Below are 17,414 nucleotides of genomic sequence, written 5' to 3' on the forward strand. Positions count from 1 at the left end.
GGTAACAAATGTCACTAACTTTTCACCACTGACTTCGCGGTCTGCTATGACATCGTAGGCCAGGAGTTATTCACAGCAATAAATACATGGTTATTTGATAACAAATGATACCTTTTTCATCTTCGGGTGTGAACGACTGGTTCTTGCAGTCACGGTACATGCACGTGTAACTATTATACAGTTTGATCGTGCAAGGTGAGAAAACAACCTGAAATTTAAAATTAGTCAGAGCGCCACCAAGTGGCAGATATTTACCTTCCCCATGTAAAAGCAATAGCGCCACCTAGTGGTGCAGTATGACAAAGAACCTGCTGGTAAAAATTCCAGTCACGGATAGATTTCATTTTCTTAAGATCCTTTTATTTTCATTGCAATCACGCTGTGTGATAGTATATTTGCTCTCACAGTCTGTATGGCTTTACATTCCTCTTCACTGAGTTATTTTAAAACTCTTATTTATATACATTCCTCATGGGAAGACATGGGAAGACTGTGGATCCTCAGAGCTAAATTCCAATTTCAAATTTTGTGATGTCTGGCTTTGGTAACTTAAAGCATTCTCTCACCTTTTCACATGAACTAAAATCATAAGTTCTGCTATCCTGATTAGCGTTAATCCTTCTAACTTTAGCAATTAAGAAAATCAAAAAAACAGATCTTACATACAAATGAAAAGAGACCCTGGCACATTTCCATGGTAACACAGACTTTACCGTTGTTGACTTTGTCAAGCAGAGCAATCATGTGAGTGCATGATTGTCTGTCAGCATCCGTTGTCGCCGTCCATCAACCGTGTGAACTTTTTACTTTTTCAACTTCTTGTTGAAAACCGCAAGTTCAATTGCTTTGATATTATAACCTAAAAAACCTAAAACCTATTCTATTCTATATGTACTAGACCTCTCTCAGATTTGTTCATTTTGTGATGATATCTTCAATTCTAATTTTTATGAATATTTTTGTCATTTTTGGTAAATAGTGATATTTTCAAATTCTTGTTGAAAACAGCAAGTCCTATTGCTTTGATATTATACATATAGGTACTCCGGGTAGACCTCTCTCAGATTTGTTCATTTTCTAATGATATCATCAGTTCTTTAAAATTAAAATGTGTATTGCTAACAGCTGAGCTATCTCGGTCGAGAGGCTGCTTGTTTTATTTCACGTTATTCTCCACGCTTAATGTTGCAGCTATTTTAAAAATAGAACAATGAACAATGATTTGTTCAAAAAAAGTACAAGCTAGACACTGAGAAAAAGATGCAAGATGTTGAAGGAAAAATCAAGAAAAATAAAAACATATCGATAAGACACAGCGAAAGAAATAATTGCATTGGTTACACTCTTCTAGCCACCGCCATGATTTCAAATGTTTGAGCCCCTAGTTGCCCGAAAGAACCTAACATTATCTTTGTATCCATTGTTTATTGCCACATGTGCAGATAATATTCCTGCTAGAAGATATTCTTTATTAGCTTTCCCCAATCCTAATCTACTAGAATTAACAACAAACAAACGCTGACTATGACGACCTGTAGTCAGGGCAAGATTTATGCTTTCATCACGTAAGATTCGCACTGATTGTAATTACGTTTCAGGCTAAAAGTATGAGACTGAAGGCAGTGATAATCATTCTCAGTTCTGCTTGCTTTATCTTTTGTTTAAGAATAAAATATTTATGACAGATTTCTTTGCTTTTCCCCGCTAGAAACGATTTGTGAAACTAAAAGTTGCTGTACTCGTAATCGCGTGTCTCTCACAGTGAAAGCTTGACTGCTACAACATTTCACTATTTTGCATGACTTTTAAAAGAGAAATTTGTCTTAATAAATTGTTAATAGTAGTCATGACTTTGAAGATTGACATCTTTTGACAAATGACTCACTCAAACAAACATGGTTAAACCTTTTCTTTGATAATTTAAACCAAGTAGAAGCATCACGTTTTTACACATGACGCAATACAAGATGGCCGCTATGCGCGTGTTGTCAATGGTTATCTTTTGAGTTGTTCTGTTGGATACCGTGAGAAGCATTTTATAGTCCACATAAAAGACACTGAATACACACATGGTCAAAAGCTTCTAATCTACTTTTGTTTAGGTAATAGAAAATAATAATTATTGAAATTAATTTTCAAAAATTTTTCTGTTTTATTTGTTTTGATTGTTTATCTCAAATTTAGCTGCATACTTTCTCTTTCTTTTTCATATAATGTACTCAAACAAAACCCTTAAACATCCACATAACATTCATACTTACGGTAATTATTCTGGAAATTACATAAGACGTTAAAATATCTAAATAGAAACTACTAAGTACTTGTTTGGGATTAGAGTTGACATTATGAAAGGTTAAGCGAGTATAAGTGTGTGTTTGGGTGGGTGGTGGTGGTTTGTGGAAGGATGAGCCCTGACATGTGACTAATCGTCTAATGCAGCGACTTCTAATCTTTACGCATTGGTTGGCTCAGACATGTGAATTAGTTGGTTTTTGGTTCTAAACAGTTAGATATGACTGATATATTATTCATTGACATTGTTCAAATGTTTGGTTTCACTAGAGTGCAAGCAAGTTCAAGTTGACCTATTTATGTTATCAACAACTGTTCAGTTGAATGTTTGTTCACTTGATAGTTCCCTTAATGTACACTGTGTTTATCAATGTTTACACAACGATCAACAGTTCTGTTTGTTTTGTCAACATCGATTGCTGTGACACCTGCTTCTTTTTGTGGTATTTCCTGCAATTGACCATTTTTTTTTTACAGTTTTTGATCTATTGCCGTAATTGTATGTTTCATTGGGATTGTTTAAACTTAATATCCACCAATACCGGATTCTGCCGTAAATTTGCCCTGGGCCGTTAAACAAAAGTTTGGGTTTTAAAAAATAAATTAAATGGCACCAAGAAATTGTGATTTTTCGGCAGTTTCTTAAGGTGTTATTGTAATCTTTCCTGATACCTAAAAGTTTTACCGTAGTCATTGACGCCTATTCAAGAGTATGATATATGTAGTGAATATTGATCAAATCACTTTTGTGTCCTTAGAATAGAATAAAAATAGAATATTAGTTTTTAAATTATTAAAACCTTAATTTTAGTTTCACATATGGTCTATGGATGGAAAAAAATAAAATAAATTAAAAAAGTGGGATAAATACAAGAATTATTACTATGAATATATTTCCGATTATTATTTTTCAAATTATAGAAAGGTGTTGCACAATTTCAAATATTTACAGAATTTAAAAATTCCTGCTATTTATCTGGCGCATATACACATTTATGATTTTTATTTGAACAGAAAATTGAAGATAAATATGAATGGTCTTGTGACCATGAGCACAATTTAAGCAGAAATTAAGAATTTTCGTTGTGTAACACCTAGGTGGCATTGATTGTGTGACAAATATTTGTTGATTTGAAAAATTTCCATTTCAAAATGGACGCCAGCATAATTTCAGTTTCCATGGAGATAAATGTTGAGTTCTAGACTAAAAAATATCAGTCAAAAATGCTGTGTGTACTTCTAACATAATTATTATTATCGTGTGAGTCGGCAACTGTAATCTCCCCTACATTGTTGACCACTTCGTACGAGTCGGCAACTGTAATCTCCCCTACAGTGTTGACCACTTCATACGATTCGGCAACTGTAATCTCCCCTACATTGTTGACCACTTCGTACGAGTCGGCAACTGTAATCTCCCCTACAGTGTTGACCACTTCGTACGAGTCGGCAACTGTAATCTCCCCTACAGTGTTGACCACTTCGTACGAGTCGGCAACTGTAATCTCCCCTACATTGTTGACCACTTCATGTGAGACGGCAAACGTAGACACCCCTATAGCGTTTTATGATCTGATGCGCATGTAACTACAAGTTAGCTTTTCCATGGCGATAGTACAGTGTCTAATACTATCCTAGTTTCAATATTAAAGTAATTAACAAATGTCTGTAGTTCTATTCAGAAACCATAAAGCTACCAACTTCCTGTATATCATTTGTACCGACAAACAGAAAAAATTAAAATAATGAAAATAGGAGTCTGTCATGTTGGCATGAAAAACAAAATTCAATATATAATTTTATATATTTTATATATTTATATATGGTGAAATAAATTTATGAAAAAGAAAACAAAAATATTGATCATTTATTAAAAAAAAATGAATACATGTATCCAGTCATTCGTAATATTTAAAATGTAGAGTTTTCTAACTTTTCACATCCAGAGTAACAAAATATGTGTTAACCCAAAGGTGTGGATGATGTATTTATCAGTATAAATTGAACACTGGTGATCTCGGGCAGAGCTTCACTGATCACCTCTGATACATTAATCTTTTTCTAATTTTTCTTTTTTTACCAGCTGATCAAAATAATAGACATGGTGACCTTTTAATACAGATATTGCACACCCCCCTCTAGGTTTCAAGGCAGTAATAACTACCAGCCAGTCAGTCACTCATTAGCATAAATTAGCATAATACGCTAAGTTGTATGTAGGCATACTAGTGTGTGTTGGGAGACTCAATGTTTATGTTCCGTACTCACCCTTTTCGTGGGATTTTTCCTTTCACACGGGGTGGGATATAGTTGAATTATCAGTCACAATGGAATCCAAAAAGCTTCCTCGTATGGATTTACGTCTGGATTTGACACGGTTAAAACGTCGGTATGTATGTATAAATGCCTTCTATGCTATGGTATGCTATACGTACATATGCCATCAGCCTGCCAGTGTTATACATACTGTGTGTACATTATTGTTTTGTGTGTCTGTTAACGTGCCCAATTCTATTTCATGCTTGCTTCATTGATTCCTGCTGTATTTATCGTGACCTTGGTCGTAATACAGCCACCAATCTATTTGACTTAGCTGTCTTTACAATTACCACTGTGCTATTCTATAACACAATGTCATCACCGTCAAATCAATGTGCCTATATATATACTCTTTGAATTGATCACTCTTACTGAAGCGCACATCAAGGCAATCGTTTTTTTTAGTATTTTTGGTGTTGATTTGTTTTCTGCTATCGTTTTCTCTTTTTTATTAGGCTGCAAGGACAAATAGGTGAACTGAATCAGGGGGATCCCCTGAGAGGTTCCATAACTATAACATTTTGTAAAAGCCATTAATAAAACCCATCAGGTTTCGAAGGTCTCTGATTTCTAAGTACTGAGATTTCTGTGCTGTTTTTTAAGGTTAATCTGGAAATATTATAATTATTATAAAAATAATTATATTTAGAATAAAAAAAGAAGATTGGGTAGTGATTTTTGTTATTGAAATTTTTTCTCCCAGAAACCAGAAAAAAGTCTTGAGTGACTTTTTTATGAAATGACACCCAAATGATTTTCCAGTGACGTATCATTTTGTTTGCCTTTATAGATATTAAAAATTGGAGAGAAAAATGAAAACAGGGATTGAATATATGTTTTAATATTTTTGTAACATTGTTATTTGAAAATTATTACAATTTACTATTAACTATCAAATTATGCAATGAGAATTTTATGTAATGATGTAAATTAAATATTAAATCATATCGTAATGTGAAAAACTGAAACATATGTATAATATAGACACCTCAGTATCGTAAATGTACTTTAAATATCTATAAGACGAGATTGTACTACTAATTGCAGAGAGACAAATTAAAATACAAACATATAAGTTACTAGTAACATAAAACTTGCTTATACACTTCAGCGATGTGCAGCAAAAAACACTTATAAAAAAAGTTTTCATATTCTAATTTTTTAGTAACCACTGATAGAAATTTGTATTTCTAGAGATGCAATGAATAGAGCATATTTAATGAGTGACTCATAATATAAATGTAGTGATTTTTTTTATTAAGTAACATCACTTTTGTAATTTGTGTATTCAATCTCATTTGTTTATCAGGGCACAATTCTTTGAACACAGTTTTACCATCAGTATTCTGTGGTCAAACAAAATTATTCATCAATATATATCTGGCTATAGCAATTCATTGGCAACCTTTCGCACAATTTTGTGGTGATTCTGTCAGTGATGTCACACATTTTACAATCGTATAGTTGAAGAAACAAATTCTGTGATGTTCAAAGATTTGCCAAAAGACTTTTGATGAGTGTTCGAAATGCTCAATATATTGTGTTTAACAATAAAATTGACCATATTTCTAAAGTTATTATATTTTGTAGTCGACAAACGAGTTTGGCCTCCCAGGAGATTGTCAGTCAGTGACATCATAGTCTCAAATTGGGTGTGAGGACCAATTAAATTCAGATAAAGTGTTTAGTGGGGGGAGGGGTTATATCACAATAGGTTTTGCGTGATACATGTGATAAAAATATATATTGTTATTATTATGGGATGGCATACATGTAGCTTTGGAGCCAATTAACAACACATTACTCTACTTAAAGCTTGTTTGCAGACATTCAACATATCAAATAAAAAGCACAAATATGATCATGTTATTCTTTTCTCAAATGGATAATTGCTGATTTAGATACAAGTCATCAGCATTTATTTTATTTATACAACGTATTTTATTGGAGAAAAATTGTCTGAGAATATACAAAAATGGTCATTTTAAAACTATTTCTATAGAAATATCTATAGAAGTATAATTTCATAAAATAATTCCCAGTAGTTCAGGATAACCACAAACTTATTTTATAACTATACCCAAACAAAAGTTTGAAATATGATGACATTTTTTTTTATCTTACAATCCAATGGTAAATCGCTCACAAATCCAATATGCATTCGGTGTTTGACATATTATTTTTTGGGGGGGAAGTTCTAAGATTACACTTTTTTATGAAAAGAAGCCACATATACATGGTAAACGTCGAAGAAATCCTAGTGGTACCATGGATATACTTCTGTGTTTGCAATTTGGTGATTTAATACCATTCAGGAGAACAAAAATGATGAAGGTCAGCATGGCTGTGTGAAATTTTACCATGTAAACGCACACACTGATGTAAACGCACACACTGATGTAAACGCACACACTGATGTAAACGCACACACTGATGTAAACGCACACACTGATGTAAACACACACACTGATGTAAACACACACACTGATGTAAACACACACACTGATGTAAACACACACTGATGTAAATACACACTGATGTAAATACACACTGATGCAAACGCACACTGATGTAAACGCACACACTGATGTAAACACACACACTGATGTAAACGCACACTGATGTAAACGCACACACTGATGTAAACGCACACACACTGATGTAAACACACACACTGATATAAACACACACACTGATGTGAACGCACACTGATGTGAACGCACACACTGATGTAAACACATGTAATCATAGTATGGTGAACAACGCATAAAACAGATCAAACACTTCATATGATAGAAAATAATCTGTTTATTTAGTTGTAAATAAACATTTTAAAATGTGCTGTGCTGAATTAATTGAATTTATAATTTCCAGTAAGCCACTGTATTGTCTGTTTTTATCCTGTGGTTCAGTCAATTAAGAAACACTAAATGTGTTGATAGAAAAATCATAATTCAAAATACATGCAAGTGTTGACAATGCAGTGATCAAAAATATATTTAAACAGATCTACCATATGATAGATCTTGCAATGTGTGTAAGAATAAAAAAAAATTGTAGTTTAAGTTTTTACACTCAATGAAGATAGGTCTAACTTTCTCAATTACAAAGTTAGGGTTACATCCCATTCGATTCATCATCTGATTCAAGATGACCTAATTTTGGCAGCCATTTTTGTACTAAAAATTTACCAAAATCAAACATTTCTACCATTCCGGATCTTTGTCGTGTATCGATGGATTTTGTTTAATTTTGGTACATACATTGGATATTATGTGTGTTGTACTACAGTGTCTGCGTCATAAATAGGCCTTTGATGAACGTCATTTCCTTTTTTAGATTGGATAAAAATGGCTGACTGGCAGCCATTTTGTTTTAATAAATGCTGTTCTGGAGCCATTATAACTTGCATGCCATGACTGCTCACGTTCAAACTATATATCTTTAATAATTCAGGAGGACTATGTAATGCAATTATATGTTCTGTTTTTTTCTATTCCCACTTGCTTTTCCCATGGAAATCCATGTAAATTGTATTTTATTTGACCATATTTGTGTCTATCCAGTCCGCAGTCATCACTCAGCAGCGGCCATTGAAATTTGGTATAAACAAACAATTTGTTCTACACTAGTAGTGAGACCCATAACAACATAAGTAATACAACAATTGTGGTGTTTTCAATACACTCTAAGAGTACAAATGTGTGGTGTATTAAGTTACGTATTATAAAATGTTATCTTTTGTATACATGTACAAAAGTGGATGGTATAATGCATTCACCCTCATTTGCAATTCCTGTGGGACCCACTCGTACACAAAATTCTATTTTACACTTGTATGGAACTTATTAGATAAATTCTGAAAAACTGATACAATTTGTGCAGATTCATTCAACCTTGAATAGTCTTAGGTTTACTTTACTTTCTAAACATTAAGACATAGCAAAGGTCACTGCATGTAACACATACATTGAATTTTTTACTTAATATTTAAAAGTCAGACATGACAATTATTATCGCATCAAACTTCTAAAGTGATCGTCTTTATTATGCAGGAATAACAAACTAATCATAGCCTGTGAATTTAACATATTAAACAATAAACTAAATTTAATAGCAGTTTTTAACCCCAAATCTTCATTTTTGTATTTATACTAAAAAGCAGCCATTTTGTCTGACATAGAAAACTCATAGTTGCTGTCGACATAGGAAGTAAAGTAAGCAAATAACACCGAATAAACGGCAAGGTAAAGACTATGTCTAATTATAGTAAATACGTACTGCGTGCGTGACTCGAACCGGCGCTCGCGTACGGCACCTAATCGCCTAGCTTCACGCCACTACACGTCTTCCCCTCTTTACCTTGCCGTTTATTCGGTGTTATTTGCTTACTTGTCTGACATAGGGGTGCTTGCTTATATGGGCATTACTCATTTTTATTAATATTGGGGTTATTATTTTGTGTTTTGCCTAATATGGTATTGTATGGTTTTGGTTACTGACGTCATTCAGCACCGCCAGCAGAGTGAATGTGCTATATTTGTGACAGCTGTGGTAAAGCATGTTCATTGAGTCACATTTGTGACATCAACAGCTGGCCAATCAATACATGTAGTTTTGACACAGTTTTCACTTAGAGGTTTGCCACCAATATAAGCAATGTCACTGTTATCTCTATACCCATATCAAGGTTGATTACGAGTATTCATCATAATAAATAAGAGATGATAAATTCATCAGTTTTCTGTTCCAATGGTGAAACATAATTACCGTATTGATTTCGACACCTCATCAACTTTTCCCAATTTTTTTTTTTTTTGAGAGAAAACTACATGAAAAGAACGGAAAAAATACATTTTTTGAACAATTTCTATAGAAATACAGATAAAAGTATTAAATTTAATAACAAATGCATGTAAATATTATTTTTCACAATTTCTTAATAATTCATGAAATATTAAATATCATATATTTATTTATTTATTTATTTCTTTCTAAGTACATAATTTTGAGGTATGGGAAAAAACTTTTATTCACAGAAACCGAGCTCAAAAATGTGTATCTTAGGCAAAAAGTAATGTGCTTACCACATAATTTTGTCTGGGTTTTGTAAACAACATCTTAAAATAAAACCATATTGCAAAATTCAAGTAAATATAATCATTTATTTGAATGATTGCAAGCTACTTTAAATATAGGTAAGTCGTAAGTTGTTATCATGAATGATAAGACATTTATGATTGTTGTTTCCGGTGTAACCACATGTAGGTCTTCCGTATATACCATAAGTTCGTCATTTTACAAAACACTGTTATGTGATCTGATTTCTCCCTGTACACACAATAATATGCATAATTGTGTAATAAGAAGCCAATTGAATTACCGAAACTCATAAATTGAAAATGAGCTTGTTATCAAAATACGCAGATCCTGCTGTGTAAAAATGTTGGGTGTAATTCGTATTTGATCCACCTTGTTCTACCATTTTATGTTGTGGTAAAATTTGAATGATTCAAAATATTTAGAATTTAAAAAAAAAAAAAACTCATTTGCATCTGTTCTGCATATCTTTTTGTTTGCATATCATTAGCATCTTATTATGATTACCGATAGATATTATGCAATTTCTGTTGATCTGATTTCATTCTTTCATTCAGGGCTTGAATACAAAAGCTTTCACTAAATTCAGGTTTTGATTTAGATATTGAATGTTTATCTTAACCACGTTTAACTTTGTGTCACATGGGCTTTTAAAACGAGAAGTTAATAATGATAGCGTATTATTGACACCAGTATAGTCGGTTATTGATTGGTGTACTTTATCGGGGAGGGGAGGTATTCTCCCCTCAAGGTTCACTTTTCATAGCTGACCATTCACTTTGTAGTTCATGATAATAGTTGCATCACTAACAATTTCTATACGTCAGTGCCATGTCGTGTCTGTTTAAAAGGCTCATTGATCATCAGAATATTGTACCTTTGAATTTGATACGAACATCCAGTTACTAATTGTTATCTTATATGTACAGTGGTGATTTTATTTTGTTGTTTTAAGAACTGTTTCCAAGGTGATGTTATTTGAGGACTGTTTTGGCATTGGAAAAACTGTAGATTGACCCAGCACATTACAGAAAAAAGAAGCGTTTTTTTGGGGGGGTGCTAAGACTGGGGGACACATGTATCACCATTCGAAAAACTAGTAATTCATTAGAGATCATAGTAACTATGCATTAGACAAATTTATTTGGGGGAAACTAGATTTTAGTTTAGGAGCTTGGTAACAAGCTTAATTGGGTCAGTTCTGTGTCCTCTTTGCAAGAGTACCGGTAGTTCGCTTTCCTCATGATTGGCTTCCATTCTTTTAATTTTCATAATTTTCAATCTTGTATTAAAATAAAATTTTATATGATGTGAGCAGATCTATTAGAATATGTTAGGGTTTAATGCACTTTCATTTGGTTCTTAACCATTTCAATATTATCATTTTTCCCTCCAAAATGTTGGACATTTTTATTTATTTGTCTCTAATTTCCTTGTCAATTTTGATTCAAATAGACATACTTTTCAATTTTCTGGTATTACAGATATTGAATAAAATATTTTAAAAAATATGGAAAAAAAAATTGTGAGATTTTATTTTGCAAAAGGTGACAAAAGTCGACTGGGTGTTTATAGGGTTAATGCCTTCTACTGTTGTATCTTTGACCTCAGTTTCTCTACAATGCATCGACTCAACAATGCCTTTTAAAATGCTTGAAAACTTGATAACAATCAATCTACAGAAAGGCCTCACAATTCTTGTTTTTTTTTTAAACAAAACAAATCTACCCTTATCCTTTTCACCACCTGAGACTTCCTTGCCCATATTTTTCAGGACTTTTTTCTTATATTCTTCAATATTTCTGGAGCCAACAGACAAAATTTGAGTCAATTTTCAGTTTTACTCAAAAATTGTTGCTATTTTTGTCCCAATCTTCTATTGGAAAGTGCAGACTATAACACGACTATTTTATGAATTAGTGATGAAAACAGGTAGTGAAAAGATTAATACCGTGGGTGAATATCGTGACTATTTGCATTTGGTATGACACAAATTACTTATATTGATTGAATTGTAGTTATGTATAATTATGACGGACATAAATCTAAAAGGCGCAAACAAACAAATCAAATATAAGTTGATACACTAATATATATATTATTATACATAACTAACTATATATATTCTACAAAAAATAAAAACTAATCCAATTTTAGATAACAGAAACCAGTATCTACAGTGGAGGGGGATATCAAGTGACAAAATGCATTTCCATGGCAACCAAGGCTTGATTTTATGATCTAAATGGTATTGCATTGTCTGTCTATCTGAACACTCTGGCGGCCATTTTGAATTTAAAATGATCCCTATTTAGCTACTATTTCAAATTAATGTATATGGAAACCTACATATTTTTTTTTAACAATTAATGAAAAAAAAAAACTGAATTATTCGTGTTGTAGCAGTGTCTATTAATATTACATTTCCAACCAATCAGAATTTGACTTTATTGAGCACAATGTCACAAAGCTGGATATGCAGTAATTAGATTACACAATTGATGATTACTCGTACGAGAGCGTGAATCGTGATTTTGCTATAATATATATTTATACATGACGTCCAATGGGTCACTCATCCTGGTAATTTCTGGAGGTACAAATTCACCGTAGTGACAATTTCTTGACTGCTTGTTCAAAATCTTAATTAGTGATGTTAATGTTTACCATCAAATAGGCATGTGATACAAATCTTACATCCCAAATATGGGCATTTGCATCCTCATTCAAGGAGAACATTTGCTTTCACTTGAGTGAAATTCTCATATATTCGGTCAGTAATATAATAATTCCTTTTTAATACAAAAAACAACTTGAACTCTTTACTAATTTTTGTTGCATTTTCATTAATTTTATTGAGAAGAAACCTCAAAATACTTTTAAAATGAATCGCAAAATTGTATCTAATCCAAACACGGGCGACGTCTATCTTTCAAAGAAAGAAAAAAAACTCAAATTTGCGGGAGGATCAAGATCCTTGATAAAGATATATGGAAATTGGCTTCATTGTCAGTGGCTGCATGTCATTTGTCTAGTTCACATCACTCTACGTTGAGATAGTATCTAGTCGGTTTATACTGGCAATCATTTTGAATGAGTGTTGTGCCCTCTCAAGCATTTACGCATCTAGGTCTTCTTACTTTATCTTCACGAAAAATAAAGCAGACATTTTGTTTCTGAATATTTTTGTTCAAAGTAACGTTTTTGTTATTAAATTCAATTTGCTATTTTTGCTGAGTGTACCTGCAGTTTACATATTGGAAGGAATTCAATTATCATCAATTTATTTCATGGCCAAGTCACAATCATATCATTTTAAAATAATAAACCGAACTTGTAGAAATAAAGATTCTTGATTGTTTGATGAATTGACTCAAAATATGATTAGATTTATTTTCTTGATTTCTATTTTAAAAGACAGCAAATCATATTTGTGTAAGCTGGGCCAATGCCCCCAAAAAACTTGTTCTGCAGAATTAACGAATTACATTATTTTATATTAACACTAGGTTTCTTGGTGCTGTATTTTGTGTCACATGGTGCTGTTATTTGTGTCACATGGTGCTGTATTTCCTGTCACATGGTGCTGTATTTTGTGTAACATGGTGCTGTATTTCTGTCACATAGTGCTGTATTTTGTTTCACATGGTACTGTATTTTGTTTCACATGTTACTGTATTTTGTGTCACATGGTGCTGTATTTTGTGTCACATGGTGCTGTATTTTGTGTCACATGGTACTGTATTTTGTGTCACATGGTGCTGCATTTTGTGTCACATGGTGCTGCATTTTGTGTCACATGGTACTGTATTTTGTGTCACATGATGCTGTATTTTGTGTCACATGGTGCTGTATTTTGTGTCACATGGTACTGTATTTTGTGTCACATGGTGCTGCATTTTGTGTCACATGGTGCTGCATTTTGTGTCACATGGTACTGTATTTTGTGTCACATGGTACTGTAATTTATGTCACAAGGTACTGTATTTTGTGTCACATGGTGCTGTATTTCCTGTCACATGGTGCTGTATTTCCTGTCACATGGTGCTGTATTTCGTGTCACATGGTTCTGTATTTTTTGTCGCATGGTTCTGTATTTTGTATCGCATGGTGCTGTATTTTGTGTCACATGGCGCTGCATTTTTTGTCACATGGTTCTGTATTTTGTGTCGCATGGTGCTGTATTTTGTGTCACATGGTGCTGTATTTTGTGTCGCATGGTGCTGTATTTAATTGTGACATTTTGTGACACATATATAGACACCTCATTCCAGCAGTCTATGCAAATTAATTTTATCAATCGAATCTCGAGAACTCATGACGCATACATTATCTGGTTACTTTGAATTCCATGCCTGCCTGTGTAATATACAGAGTTAAATGTTTCAATGACTACCGTACTTTGAGTAGTTAAATATTATTGCCGATAAAATTCACAGCTGTGTTTATTAGTAAGGGAATGTAACAGTTTGCATACATCATTTACAGATGTCAATGCCTTATAACTTATACAGGATTATATTAATATGATAACTTTGATAAAATCCTTCACCACTAAAATCTCAAGACCTTTATTCTGGCTATAATTGACTGTACATGTATATGGCAAAAACAAAATTTCACTTCCTAGGAGCCTACAAGCCCTGCTTACATTGTGGTATACATATGGGTCAAATGTGAAACGTCCCAGACAAGGTTTTGGCGTTTGACCCCTTAGGTCAGTCTGAATAACTTATATGGTTTGTTCATCTATGCAGACATGCAGTATGGGTTTAATTATATTCAGAGTATATGCGTATACATCTGCGTCCTTATTTTGCAGTATTAGATGTCTAGTAATAAATATAATCGTTGTGACATAATTGAACTGTCAAAATATGATGCTATTTTGATTGTTAGTTACACATGTCATCTACTGGTAGTTTGCATAATTTTTAAATAAACTGTAACTGACTATTACTGGTAGTGTGCAAACCTCCACAACTGACCTATTAACTGACCTATTAATTCCCTTTTTTCAGATTGTCACCTCAAATCACCTGGATAAATAGTGTGAAATTTAAATTAGTGCAGTGATTCAGTTATTTCAAACCTCTCTGTCAAAGCTTGTTTCAAAACATGCATAACTTGATTAGTAAATAGGTTCACAGAATTGCCCTAACCCTCTATTATCCTTGCATGACGTCATGTCGTAATAAAAGATAATCAATTAATATAGCCAGTATAGATACAGATATCCACGCTATGTAATATCATTCTTAGATTGTCACGCATACCAAACTTATGACCTAGCAGCCATTAGTCTTATTAATTATTAATTTAATTTTACAGTACACAAGATCCTGAACTTTTAAAAAAAAAGGCACTGCAATTCAGACATGGTTGTTGTGATTGTATGAAGAGTATGTTACAATGATTGAGAATGATTGAGTGTGTAATGATTGAGAATAGAAAAAATGAGATTTCTTTTACACATAATATTATATTAATTAAGTAAATTAAAAACAAAATATCAATTTACTATTTTTACTAATGATAAAAAGAGCATGTATGGTCGCATCAAATACTTGATACACCTTTATCACCACCAGAATTTCTTGACAAAATTATTCAGCAAATTTGAGTCAATTTTCAGTTTTTACTCAAAACATTTGGTTATTTTTTCCCAATCTTCTGAAGAAAAGTCCAGGCTATAAACGGGGCTATTTTGTGAATGTGGGGGAACTGGTGGTGAAAGGGTTAAAGGCTCTAAGAAAAAAGAAATTTCTATATTTAAAACAAACAAAAAGTTGTAAACAACAAAATCTGTTCATCATGTAAAAAAGATTTTTCCTCCATTTAAAATAATCAACGCTTAATCTGTTTGAAGAGAAAAGTTTGCTCAATGTTTACTACAAGAAATGTTTACGTATCAGATTTAGTGAGCAAAATGTTGCGAAATTTTGCTCAGCTCTTTGTATCCCACCTCAATTTGAAGCTGATTTAAAGTTCTACCGAGACTTTAGATTTCAGTTTGTGAGCCTCATTCTTTGGATACAGTCTTCTTGAAATTGTTATTTCAAAAAGTTTCTTTTCTTTACCATCTTTGTTACCTTTACCATCTGTGTTACCTTTACCATCTTTGTTACCTTTACCATCTGAAACCAGTGTCACTATCTGTCTGTCTGTAAACAAAACTAGCAGTGCACAATTTCACGTAACTTTCAGATTTTATCAAATTTTGATGAATTCTGATTTGTAGATTACAAAGTGTTCTCTGAATCATGTTTTTAAATGCCAGTGATGGGAGGATAGCTGGATAGTGAGGTCATCATTATTGTTATTAAAACTGTATGGATTATAAAAGATATGTATTTAGGTTTGTCTGTGTATAATCAATAAACATGCAGGATATCCTTCTTTTCCATTTCACACTTCCATTATCCATTATACAGATTCCTTTTGTACATAAAGCAAGATTTGTTTTTTTCTCTCAGCTTTGTATTGACATACTTTGATCAATATTATTAACTATTTTTATCTTAATTGTGAAAAAGTTACATGCTCTTGAATAAAACCATAGATTTACTATCTAATCTTTTCTTTTTTTTCTAGTTTTTTGTTAATATTAAGAACTTCAATACTGTGGATTGTATAGTTCATCAAAGTAAAATTATATAGTTGACGGGTTTCTTGTTTAAAAGCCTACCCGGTAATCATAAATTCTCTTTTTCAAAACTTTTCTATTTCTCATTCATATGCCTCCAATACCATAAGCAACGTAACAGTCCCAAGACCCTTGCAATGATCTCCAAGTACAGCCACAGCAAATACACTATTATTAACGCTTTTATATAATAACATGTGTACTCATTATTCACTGCAGGATATTGAGCTTACCTAATACACAAATTTATGGTTACAAATTGTGAATTGAGTTTGGTATGCGAATCAATCCAACTGATTCAACCAAATTAAATCCAACATATTGAATCATAAACTGCGCTCAGTTTCATGGAACTGACAGATGACATGAAGGATTTTTTTAAAAAAAACTGATGAAGTAATTCGGCTTTTTTTATTTTTCAAAGTTTTCGATTCTCATACTTAACAAAAACAAGTACAATGTACGCCAAATTACTTTATTGTAACAAACTCCAAATGTGAAAGATATGATTGACAGAGCATGCCAGAGTGAATAATAAAGATTTTGTTTGAGAGAAAAACAAACAGGTGTCGATGACAGAGTTTGTCGGTTACTTCAGGGATGTTTAACCATTTTCATAATCTAAGAAGATTAGTTTTAAATTATTGAATATATGATGTTTCCTCATTCTTCAGATTTTGGTCGTCACGACAACATACTCGATATAAAGTCAAGCGCTATTGAGACAAATTGTAATTTGTAATAACATATGGTCCTTCCTTGCGTGGTCCGTGATTTCTTTTAGATACACTGTATTCAACACACACTGCCATGTCCTTGTCTCTTGCTTTTTAATACCTACAATCTATTTATACTGTCTGTCATTTGTTATTATTCTAAAAATAAAAAATTACATTAGAGAAAATTCTCGACTTAGCCTTGATTTGTTTTCATACAGTGCTTGAGTGCAATTCAAATGCTCTTTCAGCATCGTGTAGTCAATATTCATGTCACGCGACGAAGCAAACATTTGACATTCAAGAAAATTAGATGAAATTACATAATCTATTATTATTGG

The 17,414-nt window shown here is 32.6% G+C and overlaps 1 protein-coding gene across 3 annotated transcripts in view; it reads left to right on the forward strand.

The window, feature by feature from the left end:
• LOC100374315 (3',5'-cyclic-AMP phosphodiesterase 4C-like) overlaps nt 1–17,414 on the forward strand; it is a 211,122-nt gene that overhangs the window by 145,006 nt on the left and 48,702 nt on the right. The window contains exon 1 of one of the 3 annotated variants that reach the window (XM_085503447.1): nt 4,500–4,681. The exons of the other annotated variants lie outside the window; for them this stretch is intronic. Within the exon in view, the coding sequence (XP_085359573.1) occupies nt 4,620–4,681 (62 nt within the window). The 5' untranslated portion in view covers nt 4,500–4,619. Of the gene's footprint in view, nt 1–4,499; nt 4,682–17,414 lie in introns of those variants that run through there. 3 annotated transcript variants of the gene reach the window in all.

Source organism: Saccoglossus kowalevskii, chromosome 9 (genome assembly GCF_978046115.1).
Source record: "Saccoglossus kowalevskii chromosome 9, keSacKowa6.1, whole genome shotgun sequence".
NCBI classification, from domain to species: Eukaryota; Metazoa; Hemichordata; class Enteropneusta; family Harrimaniidae; genus Saccoglossus; species Saccoglossus kowalevskii.